The following is a 24,832-nucleotide window of genomic DNA, read 5'->3' as shown; positions in this document are numbered from 1 at the left end:
TACTATTACTACTATAATCTATATCAGTAATAACTGTAATATCACTAATGAAAACACGATTAAAACAGTTGTTCAGGCAGCCACAAGATAATAACTATTTCCTCTCTCCAAAGAGAAAGAGGCGGAAATTAGTGTGGAGATGACAGTAGAAGCACAATCGCTGATAATAATCATAATATAGACAATAGCATGACCCTATACCGGCAGCTTCAAGAATAGAAGGTGCTTTCAATATTTATGGTTCATCCATTACTGTCTCGTGTTAACTTTGTCTGGCATGATTCGTAAAACATAAACACGTTAACCTTCCAAGACTCTAATTTCCTGATCTCTAAGCTTCTGTTAATAAGTATGAAGGCAGGCTATGCTTAACTGAAGCAGACAAGGCACTTAGGAGCAGATTCCCAGTGTAAGCACATTGTAGATGTCTCTACTAAGGGCACGCCCTGCTCAGAGTTCATGCTCTTATATCCAAACTTGCAGCTAGGGAAAGTTACAGTATGGTATTCATAATTATGACCGAGCTTACCTCATAAGTTGTTAGAAACTATGGTTGCACTGCTATTGTGGTAACTAGTAAGTCAGCTAGGACTGTTAGCAAGTCAATTAGTGAGTAAGACTCTTCAATTTTCACTCATATTCAAGAAAGCTGCAGTTCTTAATCTATTCATTCTCAGGGGAAAAAAAATCAATCATTCTTGGGTCTCAATCTTCATCGAGTCTGAAACCATAGAACCAGGGCATCGGACTATATTTTTTAACATCTTCAATTTCATACTACCAAGAGTAAATCCAATTAAAGACACAAGAAATGCGAAAATATGCAAAAACGTTGAAGCAAAAATATTTGATATATACAAGCAGTTAAACTACAATTGAAGAGATACCAGTAGTAAAAATCTGCACTTCAAGTTCATGTTCCGAAGCTGTCCACACATTCTAAACTTAGCTTTTACTCTTTTCAAGTTTAGGTAGCAACCCACTTTCCCTACTACTTAACTGGGATGCAATTATATATAAATTGGTGTCAAGGACAGACAGTTGAGATAGCTAGATGATACATTCTTAGAGTAAACAAAGGAACTTCTCATTCTTTTTTTAAGGCAAACCAATGTATATAGGTTTTTTATATAAAAAATTGTAGTCTGAATAATCATTACATACCTCTCCGTTGATAATAACACCAATCAAGAGGTTATTAGCCTAAACTCAAGACTAGTATGCGGCATAAAACTATTATTTAGTAATAAGCACAACTCAAACGGAACTAGCTTATTATATGATTGATACAAGCATAACAATAAACATTGTCCAACACTAACAATATAAGAAAAGAATACTAGTAAAGGCCCAACAATAGACCTTTCAAACTAATAAACTAAAAACTAATTTGACTAGGGAAAATCCCAATAAAAGATAGAGATAATTAGACAAAAACCCAATTTGAAGCCCCCACTTAAATCTAAACCCACACCTAAAAATTTTTTCAATCTAAACTCAAATTAATTATTTTAACCTAATATTTGTATAACAAATATTTTTCATTTAGAATGGTTTCACTTTTTTCCCTCTAGGTTGAGAAATTGAAACTCCTTAAAATTAGCTTTGACCAATTTTCTAATTTAGTTAACATTTAATTGTATCTATAATAAATGAAAATTGCAATTTCACTTTGGAGAAATTTGAGAAAAGCGGGTATCAACATTAATTTAGAAAAGTTATAGAATATACAAGAGTGAAACAGAGTTATAATTGAATAAATTTTTTTATTTTATTTTTCTTATATAAGACGATTAATTATTTGAATTTGTCATAATGAGCCCTTAAATTTTGCCTTAGTTTTTGTTTCTCCATCTCTTGATGTCTATTTAGCCTTTTATCACTTTATATTATCAAAGATTTTTTTTCATATACTTGGAATACACTTTTTATCCTTTCACATATTCAGCAGATTGAAAACACCTACCATAAATCGAAACAACCCTACACACTATAATTTAAAGAACATAATGAAATCCCCATAATTTCCCAATTCCAACACTATGGATGCATATCTCACTACCTACTAAATAATTATCTACTTTACGTATACCTATTAAACAAATGCAAATCATGTTACCTACTAAGTAGATTTTGATGCTCTATAGAATATAACTTCTTACCTCAACTTTAGATGCACAACAAAACCACACCTACTCTACAGATATAAATCCAAACCAAATTGTGAAACCCACTACTCAACAAAATTATGAAACCTACAAATCTCAACCAATACACAAGTAACCACATGAATCATCTCACATATTTAGTAGACTATAGGAAAAATATACATAGTTCGTAGAATCACGTACTCCACTAACCAATAAGGATTATGTTTTTTACCGGTTACATAGGTTCTTCAAATTTAGCAAACACACACACACACACACACACACTGAAAACATAGAATAACAAAAATACATACTCTAAGGTAGTACTTGGGTAAGAGATTTGGATGTGACAAGGAATTTCAAAAATGAAGGGATTTCAAGATGAATTGAATAATATAAAGTGATGGGATATTAAAGTGAAGCTACCATTAAGCAATTCAGAAACATACCAAATGTATTTGTGCCAGTGGCAATCAAGAACAAGTTTTATTTCTTATAGCAAATAGTTCTTTTCTTATTTCTTGTTCAACCTAACTGAGAGAGTTTTAAGGGTGAATTTAAATTAAAAAGGATATTGATTTTTGGGTCTATAATCAATTACCCCTAAAAGATAACGGGAACCTAGGCCCAAACCCAGGCACGAACGATGTTGAGCTCTACCAAAGCCAAAGCTACCAGATACGAGCAAGCACCACCACCCTCCGACCAGCAACCTCATTGTGACCACAACCAACTTGTCACCCAAGAGAACCAAAAGCCAGCACTTGACAAAGGAAAATCGGATTCAAGAGATCTGATCTCACACCCTCTGCCTCCCACCACTCCCCCGTCGAGGTGTCACCAATCGGCGAATCCAAACGTCCAACATCACCAACAATCGCCTCTGTAAGTGCTACTCACAGACTCTCCATCCCCACCACAAACTGCCGCAACCTCTCTCTATCAAACCTCCCTCCCAACCCAGATGGATCAACCCACCTCTGATAGCATATGCTCCAGCTAGCCCCTTCTCCTCTGGATACAAGATCTCGATCACTCAATCTCGTCCGACAATGACGCCACAAGGGCACACCGTTAGACGAGGCATGAAGAACTCATTGAAGGCTCTCTCTAGGTGTTTAGGGTTTTTCCAAATCCTCTGTTTTGGACCTTTAGGGAAAAGAATGGAACTTCTCATTCTTAGTGCAGTTTTAGACACTTGTAATAGTTTTAAGACTTTTACGAAGGATAATATTTATAGTCTTGCTGCAAAGTTATATCTACAAGATTTTACTTTTGCTGAGTTGCATGCTTTAAATTTGCAAATAGATTTTTAAGGAAAAGATATTTGTATTTGTCATGAGGTTCTAATAATACAAGTCTTTCAGATTTTTGCGTAAAATTGATTGCAACAAGATTAGCAAAAGATTACCACTTGATTCATAGGTTGTTTTGTTTGGTATTAATTTTTCATGTTTCTGAAACAACTATATAATATGCATTTTCAGCTTTGAGAATTATTAAATTAAATCGACCTCAAAATATAAGAAAAGAATAGTTTCTTGAGGATTTCATGCTAGTTCATATTGAAAGAAAATTTTAGATAGTATTAACAATAAGTCAATAATTGATGAGTTTGCTACAAAAATCATAGAATACATCTTAAGGTTAGGTAAGGTTAGGTACTTGAATTGTTTTTATTTAATGTATTCGTACCTTAACAATTTAATAACATGATTTCGGATTATACAAGTATAAATATTTTAATTAATAATCTTTCATGCATTTTAAAAATTTTATCTAAGGAGATCCAGCCTAGATTATTCTAAAATTCTGCCTCCGTCCCTGGTGGTAAGCCAACCGGACAAAATAGCTTCAAATTAAAAAGATTGTATCATAAAAGAAAAATCTACATTATCTATTACATCTTTTAAAATTCATAGTTAATACATAGCGTCCTAAAAATGTATAAATTGTAATCCAAAGAAGAAGTAACAATGTGGAAGATAGAAAAAAAAAAGAGGGGGAGGGTAAACCTATTATATGAGATCTTTTGTACCTAACAAAAGCTAATTATCTTTGCATCAAAAAGTCAACTAATTCTCATATGTTATCTACTTGTTATCCTATGACCCTTGCCTTTGTCGGCTTCACATGTAAGCCAAAAAATGATTCAGTGTAATCCTTTAATATTCAACTATTTGTGGCAATTTTGATGTGCATACAAAGACTAAAGATAATTAATGTCTATCTTTGGCTGATAGGAAGTGGAGATGAAAATGATTCCGACGCACGAGGACTTTGGAAGATAGGTTCCTTGGGTGGATCATTTCCCATATCCCTAGTTTTGTGAAGCAGAAAGGTGCCAGATAGGATAGTAACAAAACCACATAATTCAGTTGCAATTTGTGATGCATTTTGTGATTCGTAATCCTGTAGATATAGCAGCACCATTAAAATCATAAACTAACATAAAAAAATAAGATTACAAGCATTACTGCATCAGTAATACTTTTAAACTGGTTTTATAAATTATCACAACTAATGCAACATAAGTATTTCAAAACATAAGATAGTATATATCACTTAATCAGGTAAGTAAAAAATCACTTTACTAGGTTATTACTAATTATGTTTTCTAGTGAATGAAATCAAGTTTTCTATAAAATTTTAATAGTATGAACTAACATTAAGTGTTTGAATATGACATAATGAAAACAAACAAGATACCCACAAGGCATTTGAGATGTCTCATATCAATTTCCTCTATAGAGTTTGACATAGAATCATCATTAAGACTCAACATATTATTGAAATTATTAACTAATAAATAAATGACTACATACATGTACTAAGAGAGTAATCTCAACGGTGACATGTAAAGTTTGAATAATTGTACAATAACTATTCATAGTTAATTATATTTGCATTAAACTATGAAAAAGATCGACATTATATTTTTTTAAGTCATATATATCAATAAAAACAATCTCAACCACAACTAATTATAAGAAAGAAAACTAAAAAATTAAAATATTGCAACGATTTCAAAATACATATCATATTAGATCACCTTAAACATGATCACACTGGCAAGAATGGTGAATATAGTAAACATCACATAGTACACTGGAGAAACTACGGCAGTGTTAAAGATATCCAAAGCCTGCAAAATTAAATCAATAATATGAATTTAAATTTTGCATGAACATCAAAAATTTGAGAGACAAAATAAATGATTATGCAAGCGTTATGATATTAACTACATATATTTTTCATTATGTAAGTTTAATTTAAAGGGAATGGAGCAGCACCTCTCAGATAAGAGGAATTCCATCAACCTTTCAAAAACAATTTAAAGCCAAGTAAAGCTTACTCTCCGTTTTCAAAAAAAAAAAACTTACTCTTTTTGGTAGGATCGTATAAAATATCAACATATATCAATGTAATAAAATGTGAAAATTCTAAAATTTGTAAGTGTCAAACACCTTAATTCCAAAAACTAATTTAGATAAAAGATATGGATATTCATATTGTGTTGATATTAAGTAATTATGAACTAATTACCTTATTGAGATAATTAATCTGAAAAAGACAACAAACCGCCAATATCACAGCAAAAACCCAAGTCTCGTAGTATTTTAGTTGGTTTGTTCCTGAAAAAGTCAACTTCAAACCGATACCCACTGCTTTCACACTCATAACCTGCAAATTTGTCAAAATATTTTATAAGGACAACATATGAAGATTATGAAATTATATATGTAGAAGCTTAGAGTTTAAAAATTGACCGTCAGAGAGCCCATGAGAGAACAAATTCCAACATATACGATGAGGTGAGTCTTCCCATATCGTGGAACGAAATAGAAAATGAGAATGCCAACGAGAAACAGTATGAAAACTGTATAGATAATAAAACCTAATAATGAAAAATGTTAGTCTGTATTATTCATGTGTTGAATGTTAAAGAACACGGTGTAACAAAGACTAAGTTTATTATTGAGAGAGAGAGAGAGAGAGAGAGAGAGAGAGAGAGAGAGAGAGAGAGAGAGAGAGAGAGAGAGAGAGAGAGAGAGAATGTGTGTGTAAATGAAAAAGAAATATATGATTGTGTAATTATAAGCTAAAATTTACCTGGCTGTGTGGCATGATGCCAAATTTCTTTAACAGAATTTATTTGTCTTTCTTGTGGAGCATTTAAAACAATACTTATAGATCCCACCATGCAAAGAGCACATCCAAGCATTCCAAATATATGTAGCTTTTCTGCTAGAACAAAATGAGCAAGCACTGCACTGCATAATAGTAACTACGTTATAAAAAACAACAAATAAATACATCATCATGAAGACACTCAAGCATGCACGTGCCTGTATAAACGGTATAACTACAAAAGATGTTTCTCTTAAATATTTTTCATACCTGACAATTATGCTTAATGCTCCAAGTGGAGTTACAAGAATTGCTGGAGCAAATGCATACGCAGCAAAATTAGCTATCTCCCCCAAAATCACTGTAATAGTACATATACTAAAGATTAATAAATTACGGAAATATACAGAGATGTAAAGTAAAGAAATTAGCGAACAATCAAATATACTTAAAAAAATCAAATCAAACTCATAATAGAGTGATCTTAATAAATGAATGTCATACAAACACTGTAAATGAAAACTTTACAATATAAAGCATTATCATCTTAGAAAACTTGTGAAGCCACTTCAGTTATATATATATATATATATACATATATATATATATAGTCCCTATTTAGAGTGAAGTTTCACTCTGAAATTTCATAGTGAAGTTCCAATTTTGGCACACTTTTCGATCAAATTTTTTTCACCATAAGCGATTCAATATTTAGGTATGCTATTCAAGATCATCTCTATAAAATTTCATCCAATTTGACAATGACTTGAGCTTTCAAAATTGATATTTACACGAACAGTTCACGTTGAACAGTTTTAATTCATTCATTGATTTAATCTAATTTCAATACATTAACGTAGCACCACATGGAAATAGTTAGTGGTATATCCTTTCAATCACAAATTGACCTATAAGATTTAATTAGAAAAAATATATTTAGACTATTTTTGGGTTCTTTCTAAAACCCTACACTCTAATACCCTAAACCCTAAACTCTAAACTCTAAACCCTAGTTCAAAATCATCAATACCCATAAAGGTCAATTTACAAATAATAAAAATATGTTAAATTATAACTTTGGTGTAATAAATTCACATGTCGAAATATAACATGTAAGGAGAGCCACTAGATATTGCTACGTGGTACTACAATAGCATATAAAAAATTTCTCCTTGCAAGAGTGATGATCTGCATTTGCATTTGCATCTGTTTTTTTTTTTTTTGGCAAAGACTTTGTTTATTAATTTATCATCAATTGAGTCTAGGAGAATTGATGATTAGGGTCAAGACATGATCATAGACACATGTCAATCTGTCAAGATTTTCTTATGAATTTGTGATCAAATATGAAACATAATTATATGCAAAATATAACACAACAAATCTAATGTGATATAACAGTATCAGCTTCCTTTAAAAATACAATATCAGCTAAGAGTGATATGATGATTATCATTAATAATTTTATTAATTACTAAAAAATTGAAGACAAAATAACGATTCATGATCTTTAAAAAATGAATGTAAGAATCTGGGAAGAAAAAACCTATCTAAAAATTTGGCAAAACTTACTTGATATCATCCCAGCCCACCATAAAGGCTCATACAAATATGTATGTCCTCCAGACCCTGAAAGAATTATAGCTACATCTAATGAGATTGTTCAAAGTAATGTTGCATATTCATATAGTTTTAAGATTATTTAAAAAAACTTTAGGATCATAGACTGTTATATTATCAAACAAGGTTAAAGAAGAATGAATTCGAACCTGCTCGAACTCCTGTAGTGCCTGCTTTTTTTAGGCCTTTCTTCTTGATTATAAAACTACTCCCAATAAAAATACTTGAAGAAACAGCTAGAATGAGTCCATGAACATTGTCTTGTGATAATCCCATCGTTCACTCAACAACAGATGATTGAACAAAATTATATAAAAGAATATGAAATCTTGCAGGGCCAAGAAGTATTGTCAATCTCAAATTTTATACCTACATACATTAAAATTCATCAAATCAAATCACTACAAGAAAAATCCATAGCATTTAATATCTTATATATATGAACAAAGACTCAATCTTGATATAGAATAAGCATAAAAAAGAGACATTGATTGATCATAAAAACCATACCGTCTTGGCACACTGCAAATAAAGCAATAGGAGCTAAAAATTCACCACCATGATGATGTTATGTATTTGATTTAATTTTGATTAAGAAACCTTTGAATTGGTGAAGATGGCTACAGAGTTTCTGAAAGACGAAGAGAGAGAAACAAAGGGAGAGAGAGAGAGGAGAGGGAAGAGAGAAAATTGAGGTGTGATGGGGTAAAAGACAAACGTAAAGTTTGTTATATTGACGACTCAGAGACTGGACTTCTCTGCTTCCCACGTCTTTATTTATAATATCTCTATTCTTGGTTATTATTGAAAATCCTGAATGCGATCCTATTTTCACTGTTGACATTTATCATTTTTAACCTTGGCTCTATCTATTAATTAGCTGCATTGTTGTTTTTAAAGTTATTTTGGTGTTTTGTCAACCCACATGTTAATTTTATGAGGAAGTTGGCTGGATGTTAACTAGCAACTAGGATTTAGACCTATATGGTTAGAGTAGTTATTCATTGATTTGGTTATTATAATTAATTATCACTTTAAACAAAATTTATTTATAATTTACTAGATATGAGAAGTCAGAGAACCACAAAATTTTAAAATGTAAGGTAAGACTAAAACTTAGTATCTAAAAATGAAACATAAAGTTTTGTTTTGTTTTCGTTACAAGGCCAGGTGAGCTATCCCTCTGGGGACATGAGTATTTCAATGTATGGCCCCTCCCCAAGAGATGTTTTTCACAAGTTAGGGTTTGAACCAAGGAGCTCCTATTACCAGGAGTACGGTTGCAGTGTCCGCCCCACTTGTACCTAGCATGCTTCCGCTCACCAACCCCATTGGGTAAATAGCAAGTTTTCTTTGATGTTTTCATGTACTAATATTTGTATCAAATTAAATCAAGTAATATATGATTATAACATTTATGAGTCTTTGAAGGCATTGTTTATAAACGAATAAACGTTATTGTGGCTCATTAATCAAATGTGTTGACCTATTTTAATTGAATGTTATGTGGTTGATGGTGCATAATTGATTCTTTTTCATCATTATTACCTCGACCCCACTTTAGTTATCCTCATACATACATGAAATCTTGCTTGTAAAAAACATGAGTCGAATTTATTCGTTTATGTCGACTTGGAATTTAGAGTGCATTGGACTAATTGGTCACATTTATAGTGTACAAATGTCTGATCTGGCCCATGATGCACTCTAATCTGTCTTAAGGTTGTACAATCTCATTCGAGAGAGAGAGAGAGAGAGAGAGAGATGCGGATCTAATTAATGGTGAAATTTATTATAAATATAAATTAATGGTCTAATAAAAGGTGAGGTTCAGGGTGATTACCATTGTACATGGATAATCCCAATGCAGATGTTGGCTGGCGGCGGCTGGGATCTGCGTACAAATAAGTTGAGTTTGGTCGGTGTTCCAAGTTTCATGGTTGTGGTGGTTGGCAATATTTACTTTCTTGTTTTATTTTATTTCAAGTGTCTAAGAAGTAGGGGTGAGTATTGTCTCGGTTATCGCACATTTCGTGCAGTGTATGCTCTAGGATGTCGGCGAGTAGTGAATTGGTCGTTGCCTCCTAGTTCCATGATGAAATCTAAGGTCACTGGACCTTTTGGTTGGTGGGCATCATAGTGGGGAGATTGTTCGTTTTAGAAACCTATGGCACCGAGTGAGCATTATTTTCCCAGTATGTCACCAAAATTGTAAAGCAAATAGAGTTGTTTATGATGTACTCTTTTCTAATTGGTGTTTGATGGAATACATCAGTTGAGATTTTTGCAGTAATTTCAGGATTTTCTCTGTTGAGTAGTTGTATTGTGGGGTTTAAGCTTTATGTCCCCCCTTTGTATTATGTGATTTAAGTAATACTAATGTATTAAGCGATATCGTTTGGTCCTACTTCTCAAATAAATTAACGATCTAAATATCAGTTTAAATTGAGATTTCATTTGGTCATGAATTTGATACATGTTCAAAGCATTGTTAATGTATCATAATTTTTCATTTGAATAAGAACTTTCATCTATGATAATTAGATATATACACAATAAAAATCTATAGGTAAAAAACAAATAGAATTTATATGTCCACTGTTAGATCATAATTCTCATATATTCTAATGTCTTAAAATATGTAATTTTACTTATTCTATGTGCTTAATTTAATTTAGACTAATTCATTTTCATATTTTGTAGAATATCTTGAGAAGAAGAGAAAAACGACAAGTCTCGGCAATTTTCGGAGCACCACCATTTTAGCGGCACAATTATAGCAGAGCACCACCACTTTTAGTGGTGCCATGCATTTTTCGGCTAATTTTATGGATGAGCAATACATTGTTCTATCACAACTAGATCTCATCTTTTTAGTTGGGATTTAACTACACTACTTTTCTTTCGTTCTCATAAAAATCATGGTTTTCCATTGTTTAAAAATCCACACATATATTATATGCAAAAAACCTGATTTAATTTTGTGTATAATCATCACCTCTAGGTCCATCATTACCTAGTCATCCACTCACTTCTTCCATGATCACTCACTTCCTCCATGATCAACAACTTCCTTCCATGATCACCCACTTCTTTATCATCCATTTCTTTCTTTTATCACCCACTTCTTCCATGTTCCTTTCTTTATCACTCACTTCATTCCATGATTACTCACTTTTTTATCATCCACTTCCTTCCTTTATTACCCACTTCTTCTATGTTTCTTCATTTATCACTCACTTCCTCCATGATCACCTATTTCCTTCTATAATCACCCACTTCTTTATCACTCACTTCCTTCCTTTATCACACACTTCTTCCATATTCCTTCCTTTATCACATACTTCCTCCATGATCACCCACTTCCTCCATGACCACCTCACTCACTACATCATTATCTCTTACTTTTCTCCACTTTTTCCACCACAATTCTCCTCTATAAAAACCTCCATCACCACCATCTCCTAACACACCATTTTCCACCACCAAAACCAAGAGAAATAGAGGAATAGAACATTTCTATCTACCCATCTCATTCTAAAAACACCGAGTTTCATCACTTCATCATCCACTATTTTTCATACACCATCATCAAGTAAGGAGGAAGAAGAGGAGTTTAGCATCATTTGAGGATCTCCATCACCACCATGTCAAGATCTCCATGAGTTCATCCACATCATCCTCAACTTGAGATTCACTAGTCACCTCTATACCCTCTCTTTACTTTAATGTTCATAAACATGTTGAAGCTTGTGTATTTGGTTATAAGTGAGTAGTTAATTTGTTGGGGTTAGGGTGAAAGCCCTAGCCAATTTTGTATAACATTGATATAAATATTCTATTTGATGCACTTTTCATTAGCACTATAATATGCTAGTTCAAAAGTTGAACATTCATGCTTAAACTTAATTAATTTGTGTATGACTGTTTGCCATGACATGATGAATGATTAAGGCTTGATTAACCTTAGTTGTTTGAAGCATGATAGCATATCATATGTGCATGTTAGAGTTGTGAAATACAATTACTTAGAGATAAGCATGGTTGGTTTGCATGATTTCTTCATCTCCAAACTTTATGCACTTAGGGTAATGCATTTGATACTTAACCGGATTCATATGTATGACTTGAGTAGTTAAGTACTACTCCTAAGATGGGTTGCTTGATACCAACAAAGGAGTTTGTCCCTTGTCATACCCAAGAGAGATACAATGAGAGAAATTGGCTAGGTAGAGTGACATGATTCAATTTAGTAGTATCATTGTTCACAAGAGAAGGTAGAGGTGGAAACCTTAAGTCCTAACTTCCATCTATTTCATCACATCTAGTTTACATTTTAAGTGGTCATTTAGTTTTTAGAAGTAACTCCACATCCGAAACAAATTTAAATCACTACACCATCTTGCATATATCCACCATGAATTTGAGTTCACTTGTGAGCCTTGATTTGTGACTTGTACATTTGCATATTCTTCTAGCATCCCATAAGTTCTCCTAGCTAGAGAGGGTTTTTCCAATCTCTTGGGTACGACATCCTCTACTCACAATCTCACTACACTATAACTTGACTCTTATACTTGAGGGTGACCTTTGAGTCGACAACCACCTCAACTGATTGTGGATTGTTCGTTTTTAGCTAAGGTGTCATATTAGTTTTATTTTTTAATAAAAATTATAAGATAATTCACACAATCTTACACAGTATTCTAAATATTGGATATATCGGCGATATATCAGTGATATTTAGAAAACGATACGATATCGCCCATATCGGTTGAATATATCGGACAACGGTCAAATATTGGTTAAACTCCGATATATCGGTCAAACTTTAATTTTTTAAATATTTCTTTCCTCTTTTTTTTTTTGAAAAACTTATATATATATATTTTTTCATTTTTTCATATATATTTTTAATTTTTATATATATTTTAAATATATATGATGAATTTCAAGCTGAAATAATCCTTCTTAAATACCTATTTTTATTATTAGGTGCCGTTTGTGTACTTTAATTGTCACAAAATCAAGTATTTATTTTCTTTAGTTTACTTAGTACCGTTTTTTAATTTATTTGGTATATATTGAAGTATAATTTTATAAATTTTATTGAAAATAAGCAAATCCGATAAAACCGATATATATTGATATATCATTTTACCCCTCAACCAATACGATACCGATAAGCGATATTTAGACCATTACTCTTACATATATCAGTAATATTTGAAATATAACCCAAATATTGAGATTTTAATTCATGACTTTAACGTTGTCAGTTAGGTTATCTTACCAAAAACCCATGACAAACTGACATATATATGTTCATATATAAATCCTAACATAACTAGAAAGATAAGATGATAACAAACTAGAAATGAAAAATTAGATAATGAAATAACTAGGAATAGAATATAATAAACTTTGGTTTAGTTTGTAACGACAAATAATAGACATGGGGTTGATTGCTCGCAATAAGAATCAAGATCTCTAGTAATTGTTATTTCATTAGAAGGCCCTTCTAATGAGGACTCTTAAATTGAGGGTTTATCTTACTTTTTGATCTTATATTTTCATCTTAACCGTTCAATCTACATATACTTATGAGCAGATCATTTATGCAAAGTTTTACCCAAATTCAGAATCGCGAAAACATTTATAAGTGTGATTTACCCATTATGAACTTGAACGGTTCATGTTTGACAGATTTGGTTTGTTCATTAATTTGATTTAGTTCTATATCTTAACGATTACAAATTTGATTGAATTTTTGTAGTAATGATCTACTCATATAGACTTATAAATTGAATGGATGAGATGTTAGAATTCAATAAAAAAAAAGAACATTTTTAACCATATACCGAAAAGTCCTCAACTAGTCATCATGATAGTGGTCCTCATTAGAATGACTCCATATTTTATTATATATATAGAACTTTTTTTATAACCTTATGTCACTTCATATCATTATTACAAACTTTATATCATTTTATTTTATTACTACAAAAACACGTACCTTTCAATTTTGTATTTCTTTTAAGAGAAATTTTAAATACACACCCCTAAACACTTAATACACACCCATATTATTCAATAATTCAATAAGATTTTGCATGTATGTTAAATGACCATAATATGTACATGTAATAATTAAAAAAATCAAAAACAAATTAAATTATAAAAAACGGAGAATTTTTTTTGGAAATAATTAAAATAAGAAAATAAGAAAAGTTACAAGAAAATTTAAATTAGCAGATATTTTGAAGGAAAATTAAGGGGGAAATTAGGCCTTATCATTTAGCCATGCGGATCCGATAAGCCTAGGGAGGCCTGCAAATTTGATGAACTTTTACCTGGCCCGGTCCGCGAGAAAGCTCACCAAAGCACGCTTTCACTGGTAGAGGGTCAGGCTTAGTTTAGAGGTGTAAAACCCAGCCCAGCCCAGCCCACTAAAAGCCCGTAAGGCCCAGCCTGTAAAAACCTGTAAGGCCCTGCCCGTAAAAACCTGTTAAGTAATAAAATATTATACATACATATTTTATTAAGTTTAGAATAAAATTATTGCATTATGAAGCGACTATATGAAGGAAAATTATTGAGATCGATCGAAACCATCCGATATGATCGGTATATATATTTAGTGACCCTGTAAAAATTTCATCTAATTCGAATCTTATCTGTCCGTCAGAATTTAAGGTAAACCGAAAAACACCACTAATATGCCCTAAGGGAAACTCATTACCATGATGCGAACACTAAAAGCCGTTTGCATATAAATCACATAATTTTTGTCACCGATCGTGCGTAGTCGCAACGAGGAAACTCATTTGACAAAGCATCGGTCAATGAGGGTTTTAATATGTAAAAACGCCTCTTTTTTGGTTCACTGTAGGTACATACTATCAAATCATGTCCAAAAACGGACAAAATGTTTACGGGGTCCTTATATATATATATCGATTACATATGCTGGTGTCGATTGCCCATATTTCAAACTGGAATTGTCGATCGTCGAAGTGTCCAGTAATGTATTAGAACCTTTATATTAGGTTTATAATAAAACTATCGCATTATGAAACGACTATATGAAGGAAACTTCTCAGCATCGATTGATACTAGCCGATGTGATCGGTATATATATTTAGTGACCATGTAAAAATTTCATCCAATTAGGACCTCGTTTGACCATTAGAAATTTCTGGTAAACCAAAAACACCACTAATATGCCATAAGGGAGGACCCATTACCAAGATGTGAATGCCAAAAGTTGTTTACATATTTGAAATTAACTAATTTTTGTCACCGATCGTGTACGGTCGCAACGAGAAAACCTATTTGGCAAAGCCCCGGTTAATGGGATTTTAATATGTCAAACCCTTTTTTTTGTTGACCGTAGGTATGGACGGTCAAACCATGTCTAAAACATACGAAATTTTTACAGGGTCTCTAAATATATATATCGATCACATTTACTGGTGTTGATCGACAATATTTCGAAACAATAATTTATTTGTGACTTTTTTTTTAGAATGTTTTCCAAGAATTCTTTTAGTTTTCCAAACCCTTAAATAAGAGTATTATGTTTTTTTTCTTCTAATACAAACCTGCAAGGCCCGACCCGTAAAAGCCCGCAAGGCCCGGCCCCCAAAAGCCCTAAGACCGCTTTAGATGGGCGGACTTGGATCTTCATATTTGTGAAAATACCTGACCCGTCACTTATCTAAATATATTAAAACCCGGCCCAACCCATTAACGAGTCCTAGGGGAAATTCAAACAATCAATTTATTTCGATCTAAATTTCACTGAAAAAAGAGAGAGGATCATTTCTATTTTTAGTCACAAACAAGGTAATTAATGAAACTAAATGATGATTTTCATTTCATTAAATTTCATCTTCTTTCCTTAATTTTTTTTTCATCTTCTTATGTTCTTAAAAAATAAATGTCCACCTTCTTTTTTTATATATATTCTTTATTTTGTTTATTATTTTCATGTTTAAAGAATTCGAAAAGAAAAATTGCGACTATAATATTTCGTAAGAACAAATATAAAACGACATGAACATTTATAAAATGTTAATATATTTTATAATTAATCACACTAAAAAGTAGCCCAATATAGATAAATAATGAGGTATTTTGTGATTTTTTCATTTCAAAGGTATTTTAGGTACTTTATGTGATATATTGTGTAAAAATATGAGAATGAGAATTTAAATAGGTGGTGTATTGAGTATGAGTGTGTATTAAGAGATTTGTGATATATATGTAAAATTTCTCTTCTTTTAGTTGGTCAAACAATTAAAATGCTATAAAAGTGTTTTGTGAGTCCAACTCACAATCTCCCTATTGATGAGAATATACTATACCAGTACAGTGACTAAATTAAATGGTACACGCTTTCAATTTTGATAGATCAAATTGAATGATACTAATTAAACATATTTTCCTTATGTAACCACTTTTTATAATAGTTTCAATTCCCCTTCTTAAATATAAGTCTGCAACATATGAATTAGATAAACAAACAGTAAAAATAGTAACTTAAGAAGATATAACCGTTTTATAGGAAAGTGAAATTGATTTGTAGATTATCCCTAAGTCTCTCCCACATTAAAACCCTCTCAGAATACATGATAAACAAAGTATACAAATGCTTTCTCTCCTTCCTAAGGCTGGGAGTGGGTCAACTCGGATCGGGTTAGGCCCAAACTCGTATTCGACCCGGAGTATTTGGTTTGTGAAAAATCAGCACCGAGCATCGAACTATAAATGCAAGGAGCTGGATTATCGGTGCAATGAAAATTTAGTTCGGCGCGAGCCGGTTCCGGTGTAAATTTTTGACAGGTTTTTGTTTCTCTCGACATCTTCTTCATGACTTCATCAATGCATTTCCGAGTCTTTAATTATCATCCCCCAAATTGAAACCAAAAATATCAAAATCAAAAACCAAAACAGCATAAGAAGATGAAAATAAAAAAACTATAGAATCCTAGAGAGAAGAGAGCCACATAGATGATTAGGATGTATGAGAGAGAAGACTCAATGACTCATTCCCTTATAGGGCGAGCCCCTTAATCAAAGAGAGTCATGTCTGCCAGATATGTTTTAGAGAGAAGATGAAGGGAACTAACTCTAGCCCATGAGAGAGATAGAAGAGTTGTTGTGTTAAAACATATTTGGCTGACATGGTTAGAGTCAGTTCCCTTCGTCTTCTCTAGAGTCAGACATGGTAAGGTCTACATATAACCATTACTCTATTCCAATCAAACATTATTAAAGACCTAAAAGACTAAAACTTAATAAAAATATTTAAACATTATATAATGAGGTGTTGTTCGGTTTTTTTTCGTTCAGTTTACATACTGCCACCGTTTTCGATTCACATATCAGCGGTACGGTGCAGTCCTCTCCCTTTTCTTGTATTGTTTTAAGCAGTTCGGTCACCGCAACTATTTTTTCAGTCTGATTCAGCCAATTTTGAAACCTGGTTTGGTTTCTGCCCATCCATATTCCTTCCCGTTGCTCAGATCATAGACATTACATGCCAAAAAGACCAACAAAGTCATACTTAAAAAAGTTGAAATGGATGATTGATCAATTTTAACATTCACATGGGTTTTATTTTATTTTTTCTTCTTTGGATAAGTCCTCATAGCAAGAGATATCTGAGTTTTTTATGAAACAAATTTCACTCTCCACTACTACAATTGGAAGCGTGGCTTTAGTGTAAACAACTTTACTAAAAAATTGAACTCCCTATATTATCGGTGAAGATGTGATTAACTAAAATAAAAGATATTAATAAGGGTTAGAACTATAAAAGACAAAAAAAAATTAACCTCTACTATTCTAAAGCCTAAAACACTCTTAATATTAAACACAATTTCATAAAAAAATTATCCTTTAAAAAAACATTACAAATTACTTTAACATTTTTCTTCTATTAGCAAATAAGTACGATTTACAAATAACAAGTGCATGACACGAGCACGAGTCTAGTGTGAATTAAGTGTGGGGGGCTGTATATGGTGTTTTTGGTTAAGAAATTTGATCAAAAGTTATTCCACGCTCAAAATTTTAATACTTAGTCATGTTGTCATCAATTTCAATCATTAAATTTTGATTTTTAAAACGGTTATTATATTGTGAATACGTCTGAGTACCGATATTTTAAATATGTAAAACGTTGTCGGAATTTAATATGAGAAAAAAAAATCCCCAATAAAGGAAATGACGTATAATCGCGGTTCTTTCGCAATATATTGTCGGGATGACGGGAGGGTATGAGTAAAAAGTGAAGGAAGGAAGAAAAAGGGCAAAAAGGGATAAAAACAGAGAGAGACTGCGAATCTCCCATTCGAAATATCCCACCTTATCGCCAACCCAGATTCTACGCCGTCCGGAAGTTAACACCATCGGTACGCCTTTCCATTCTTTCCGACGCCTATCTTATCCTCATTTTCATATTATTACTCTGAATTTGCGATCATTCCAAGATTAGGTTTATTACTCTGAAACTTTTGATTCTTAAATTATTAGGTTTTTGTTTTCCCTATACAATTTCGTAATCTGCTTTGGTTGATTCTAGGGCTGTGAAGAACTGTGTGAATGGAGGCTTCGGGTGTTTGATATAGTTTCGGCCTCCATTGAATTGAATTGAATTGAGTTGTAGTAAGGTTCTAGGGTTTGGAATTTGGGTGCGGAACTAGGGCAGTGATGGCTGATCGGAACCTAGCTGTGGTGAAGCCGATATGGATGAAGCAGGCGGAGGAGGCTAAGGTGAAGAGTGAGGCTGAGACAGCCGCCGCGGCCAGAGCTGCTTTCGATGCCACATTCAAGGATGTGGACAGAAGCAAAGACAAGGAGGCTGGCGCTGCTGCCGGGTCCGATAGTGAATCAGATGAGGCTGAGGACTTGGCTAACAAGCCCATTGGGCCGGTGGACGCTGCAAAGTGCACTGCTGCCGGGGCGGGCATTGCCGGTGGCACGGCCTGTGCGCCATCTTCGTTTACGGTGGTGACGAAGGACTCTGATGGGAGGAAGGTTCCGAATGGCGGTGCACAGATTAAGGTGAAGGTTATGCCGGGAGATGGTGTTGGCGGTTCAGAGGCAGAGGGAATGGTGAAGGATATGGGTGATGGGACGTATACAGTGACTTATGTGGTTCCAAAACGAGGGAATTACATGGTGACCATCGAGTGTAATGGGAGAGCTATCATGGGAAGCCCCTTCCCTGTGTTCTTCAGTGCAGGTAATTTCAATTTCTGAGCTTTTATCGAATTATGTAAATGCATTTAGTCAGGCATTACTTTAACTGTTGAGAGTAATGGTTAGTTGGAGTTCTTAGGTTCTCCAAGTCAATTTTGGTCGCGGTTGGGCTTGTTTCTAAAACTAAAAAAAAATGTACTTCCTAGATATCACGAGCACTTTTCAGCATTAGGCAAAAAATTGTCACAAATATTAAGCACTTTTTGCTGGTTTTTGTTAGATGTCTGCTTTTGGTGGAACCACTACATAGCGAAAGGTCCCATAGAGAAATGATCTGAAACTGAGCTATTTTTTCGTGTGTCTATTGTGAGTATATCTATACATGTGGCTTTAGCCAATTTTTTTTTTTAGAAAATCCACAAGATAAATTGCATCAAAATTGGAACTAGAAAGAACTTGTTAGGTGTAATTCGTGTGCAAAAAATATTGTTTTTTTCCCCTTTCTTTTTGTTCATTATTTAAAAGTGCTGCTGATAGGTTAAACTGTACACATATAATTATGTACAAGTTGCTAATTATCTTCATGACAATGAAAATTTGCTTTATTGCCGTGCAGGTAGTACTAGTACTGGAGGACTACTAGGATTGGCTCCCACATCCACATTTCCAAATTTAGTCAACCAAACAATGCCTAACATGCCAAATTATTCAGGTTCTGTCTCAGGGGCATTTCCTGGATTATTGGGAATGATTCCTGGAATTGTTCCTGGTGCTTTAGGTGGGGCTATATTACCTGGAATTGGAGCATCCCTTGGGGAAGTTTGTAGAGAATACCTTAATGGTCGGTGTGCCAAAGCCGATTGTAAGTTGAATCACCCACCTCACCAGCTGCTAATGACTGCATTGGCTGCAACAACTAACATGGGAACTGTCAGTCAGGTGCCTATGGCACCTTCTGCAGCTGCAATGGCTGCTGCTCAGGCAATTGTTGCTGCCCAGGCTCTTCAAGCCCATGCAGCTCAGGTGCACGCACAAGCTCAGTCAAACAAAGACTCTGGTATACCTCTATAATGATATCTGGTTGTAGAATAATATATCATGTGATGTTATGTTATGTTCGCTACTTTCTTATGTCGACTTTGGTTTCTCTTTTACTTTGAAGATGCGCTTGCCCCTTTTTGCGGTTTATATGTTATATGTAAATCTGCAAGGACTGAATATGATTCCTCTACTCAGGTTTCTCTGACAAAGCTGTGAAGGCTGATGTGTTGAAGAGAACGCTTCAAGTTAGCAATCTTAGCCCACTTCTCACTGTGGAACAGCTGAAGCAACTTTTTAGCTTTTGTGGTACAGTTGTTGAATGTACCATCACTGATTCAAAGCATTTTGCTTATATAGAATACACAAAACCCGAAGAAGCAACTGCTGCTTTGGCATTGAATAGTATGGATGTTGGAGGCCGTCCGTTGAATGTTGAGATGGCAAAATCACTTCCTCAGAAATCTGCTACAAATTCTCAAATGAATTCTTCATCTTTGCCTATGGTGATGCAGCAAGCTGTTGCAATGCAACAGATGCAGTTCCAGCAGGCTTTGCTTATGCAGCAAACCATGACTGCCCAACAGGCTGCTAACCGAGCTGCGACCATGAAGTCAGCTACAGAGTTAGCTGCAGCCAGAGCAGCAGAAATAAGTAAGAAATTAAAAGCCGATGGAGTGGAAATTGAAGAGACTGTAACAAAAGAAAGATCTAGGTATGCTACATTGATCTGAATTGATTACGTCTAACCTTTACATGTCTTACTCCTGTTAAAATATACTTTTTGTCATCTAAAGTCTGACATTAAATCATGCCATTTTTCTTAAGGTCATTGATATAAATTGTTTCATCGAACTAAATTTTATTTTCACCCTCATTGGTATATATGTATACTAAAAGTAGTGCTTCTTGGTTTAATCAAAGTACTTTCACTAACACTTACTCTTTTTGCAGGTCTCCATCACCTTGTGCAAGGTCGAAATCCAGATCAAGATCACCTATCAACTATCGCCGTAGGTGGAAGTCTCCCTCTTACTCTCCACCCCGCTATGCAAGAGGTCGTAGGTCTAGATCCCCTTTCAGGTCACGCCACCATTCAATCTATGACAACGGCCGGCGGTCATATAGAGATGTCAGGAATGGCAGTGAAAGAAGTAGATGGCGGGATGCAGATCGATCAGATGATCATCAGTCGTATGCCTCGAGGAGAAATAGGAGTAGGAGTGTTTCTCCTCGAACAAGAAAATCACATCGAGTTGATTCGTTATCACCCAAACATCGACGTGAACGTTCTCCACGTAGAGGTCGTGGTGCATCTAGATCACCAGGCCATCATAGGGGGAGGAAGTTATCTCCAAAAGGTGATGAAGACAAGTCCAAGCACAGAAAACATTCTAGGTCCAGTTCACCAGAGGATAAAGAGATTTTAAATGATAAAAAAGATGAAACCCGCAAAGAAACATCAAAGCATCGAGAAAGAAGGAGATCCAGGTCAGTTTCAGTGGAAGGTAAGCACCGCAGAAGGCGGTCATCTCCAAAAAGTCTGGATGATAACAAATCCAAACACAAGAGGCGGTCTAGGTCAAAATCCGTGGAAGCAAAGCTACAGGCAGCGGATGAAACTAGAGATCGTAAATCAAAACACCATAGTGGAAGGCGGTCCAGGTCAAAATCTTTGGAAGGTAAGCGCCTCTATGAAGAGAAAACTAGTGAACTGAGAGATGAAAAATCAAAACATCATGATAGAAGACGTTCAAGGTCAAAATCTGTCGAAGGGAGGCGGCACTCTGAGGTTGATGGAGTTAGAGATAAAAAATACAAGCGTCGTGATAGAAAGCAATTGAGGTCAAGGTCAAGGTCCAGGTCATCTTCTTTGGATCCTAAGCTTGAGGGAGGGGAGTCATCCCCGAGAAGACTTGATCAACACAAATTGAAGCACAGAAGGCGGTCAAGGTCAAAATCACCTGAACGAAAGCAGCGCCTCAATGATAAAGCGGATAAAAGTAGAGATGAAAAAGCAAAGCGGCATAGAAGAAGGTCCAGATCAATATCACTGGCGCGTGAGCATCAGAGAGGAAATAGGCTATCCCCTAGAAGTTCAGATGAAAATGATCTAAACAAGAGGCGGCGCTCTAGGTCAGAATCTCCTGATGGCAAACATCAAAAGTCTGAAAGAGAGAATGGTGATGATGAATTAAAGCATTATGAAGATGGCAATGAGGAATTGGGTTCTCTAATGAATTATTCAAGAAAGAAAAGTAATAATCAGATGGTCATTTCAAATGAAGAGGACTTAGCCGCAAAGGGATCGCTGGAAACAGGCGGTCGAGGTGTCTATGATCTTGACAGTGAAGGAGGTCCTGCTTCACAAACTTTTATAGATGAATTGAATAGAATGGAAGATCTCGGAAAAGCTGGTAATTTTAACAAATGTGGTAGATACTGATTTTCATGTTGATTGTTGGGAGTACTGGAGTAGCTAAATATTGATTTTTTGCTGTCCTACAGATATCAAATATCAAAGTGATAATGACAAGTCAGCTAATGAGGATGATGTTTACAGAGCAGGCTCCAGGAAGGATTACAAAATGCTGAAGTCGCAGAATAGAAGCTATCTGACATCTAAGGGGGATATGTTTTCTGATGATGCTAGTGGAGAAGAGGAAAACTTGTGAAACTATGATTTGAGACTGGGACTATGGGATCAAAACTACCTCTTCTGCAGATGTTTATGGGTTTGGCTGCTATGATAGAGACTCCAGCATAATATAAGGGACTATTCGAGGAGCTCGAACAGTATGGGGAATGGGCTGCCACCTCTCATTAGACGATTGCTCAGTCTTTCTATTGTTGTGTGCCTCTTCATAAGTATACTCTTTCTTTGTTTATCTGGTTGCAGGTCCTCGTATCGGTCTCTGAGCTGAACTGGATGTGGTTTTTGTATCTCAAGAGTGTTATGATACCATCTGCAATCATCCATCCAGTGTTTGTAGTGAGCTTCTTTAACAAATTGATGTATGTTGGATCATTAACTCTTTTTTTCCTTTCTGAATTACTCAACTGTGTTAATAAATATTGCTACAGTTTATGTTTCAGTATTTTGTTCTTGTTAAGTTGGTGCACACTTGTCTTTTCAACAACATATTCATTTGTCAATTTCATTTCAATTTTTTCTGTTAGATTGGGCTGTGTCTGATTCTATCTGTGTGATATTTGTTACTTTTTCTTTGAGAAGCTTTATCTGTTCTGTTCTTTGTGTGTGTCGATATGGTTGGTCAGAGGTCCATTTTTTATCTATGTTTGATGGTATGGTTGGCCTGTTATGTCTCAAACACATGCAGGTTATTCATGGTGATTTTGGTTGGAGCTTTCTGAGACAGTTTCACAGGGTTGATTTTCACTGATGAAGGTATGGAGTCATAGATATTGATAGTTCCGTATAGAGAGCTTATGCTGTCAAGCCTCTGTTCAGATTCTGAAAGTTTTGGGAATTTGGTTGAGGTTATATTAAATGAATAGAAGTATCTTGCGACAATGTTATAAATTGGTGTCTTACGCCTGCCACATCTTTTCTTCTTCTTCCTTTGTTTTTTTTTTCTATTTTCTTTTCCTCTCCCCTTTAGGACTGGTTCTGGTTGGGTAAAGCTACTTCTAAGTTCAAGTGGTATCGGACTATGCTGGGATGAGTTGTGTCAGACTTGCATCATATATATGGCCATGAGCGGATCACCTGATTTACGGTCTTTACTTAAATTCGTGGTGAATGGAATATTGACTTTAGCAGGTAATTAATAATAGTTCAGGGTTGAGTTCCGTTTCTTGATATAACATCTGATTTATATGTTCTGAAGTACTTCAGATATAGTTGTATAGTTCGTATTGGAACTTCCACTAAACCAAACAGACAAATGTTGGCTTTATTATCCCCACCCTTTGATAGTTGGATTAGCAGTAAAATCATTTGTCTGTTTGATCCGTAGCGTATTATCTTCTGTAGCTGCATTTATACTTGCAGTTGTAGTACTATTGAACACCAGAAAACATGGAAACCCTATTAGTCTTTGTACAAGTTGTCTAAGAGTTGCTCTGAATGACATCTGAACCTTTTTCTATATTTTCTTTTTGGTTGCACTTCTTATCCTTCACCCCAAGTTCTTTAGGTTGCGCTCTGGATGGTCCGACTACTGCTGCCTTTTGGGTCGACTTGAGAATCAATCATTTGCTCTACCGAGTGTCCTCTGTTTTAATTTTTGATGTTTCTTCCTCCCATCCATATCTTTTTTTTTTTTCAAATAATAAGTCACCAGTTAGAGATATCTTTTAAGGGAAATAATTGGTTCCAAGTTGAAAATGCAGTTTGTTCTTGTGTGGCCTACTGTAACGCGTTGTCCTCTACTTCTGTGGTATACATGTGATAAGTGTTTGGGTTATGTATGCAGTTACTTTGAGGCAATGCTACGCACATATTAGAAGTTTATAACATACATCACTAACTTGAGCCACTTACAGGCTATAACCACATAATTTTTAATTCAGCAGACTTGGGATATCGTTTCGGGGCAACATATTGATACATGAACCAGCGGACGTGTATATTCACTACCAAAAGACCAGGAAGATATAAATCATTTCCGTTCTTCCTTGTTGTCAACCTTGCTCATCGGTGCAAGGTTTGCTCATCA

At 34.5% G+C, this 24,832-nt stretch overlaps 2 protein-coding genes across 6 annotated transcripts; one reads left to right on the top strand and one right to left on the bottom strand.

The window, feature by feature from the left end:
* Positions 1-4,376: 4,376 nt before the first annotated feature.
* On the bottom strand, positions 4,377-8,177 carry LOC126790142 (probable magnesium transporter NIPA2). The gene is made up of 8 exons (XM_050516286.1): positions 8,051-8,177; positions 7,854-7,910; positions 6,552-6,642; positions 6,264-6,424; positions 5,921-6,048; positions 5,697-5,834; positions 5,203-5,295; positions 4,377-4,562 (listed from the first exon to the last, which is right to left on the bottom strand). The coding sequence occupies exons 1-8, from the start codon at positions 8,175-8,177 to the stop codon at positions 4,377-4,379; spliced, it is 981 nt and encodes a 326-aa protein (XP_050372243.1).
* A 10,026-nt stretch (positions 8,178-18,203) lies between these two features.
* Positions 18,204-24,485, top strand: LOC126790133 (uncharacterized). 5 transcript variants are annotated; one of them, XR_007671669.1, is made up of 9 exons: positions 18,204-18,322; positions 18,493-19,155; positions 19,729-20,169; positions 20,349-20,865; positions 21,105-22,567; positions 22,659-22,946; positions 23,050-23,165; positions 23,492-23,559; positions 23,774-24,485. XR_007671669.1 is itself a non-coding variant. In XM_050516278.1 (6 exons), exons 2-6 carry the CDS (start codon positions 18,621-18,623, stop codon positions 22,823-22,825), a joined length of 3,123 nt encoding a protein of 1,040 aa, XP_050372235.1. In that variant the 5' UTR covers positions 18,204-18,322; positions 18,493-18,620; the 3' UTR covers positions 22,826-23,329. The 5 variants fall into 5 exon arrangements, 1 of the variants encoding a protein (XP_050372235.1); XR_007671668.1 differs by having other exon boundaries at positions 22,659-23,165; positions 23,774-23,934; positions 24,311-24,479; XR_007671667.1 differs by having other exon boundaries at positions 22,659-23,165; positions 23,774-23,934; positions 24,303-24,479.
* Positions 24,486-24,832: the final 347 nt, after the last annotated feature.

This window comes from Argentina anserina, chromosome 4 (assembly GCF_933775445.1).
Source record: "Argentina anserina chromosome 4, drPotAnse1.1, whole genome shotgun sequence".
NCBI classification, from domain to species: domain Eukaryota; kingdom Viridiplantae; phylum Streptophyta; class Magnoliopsida; order Rosales; family Rosaceae; genus Argentina; species Argentina anserina.
Note: the sequence above shows the minus strand (reverse complement) of the source record. Positions and strands in the feature narration are given on the sequence as shown.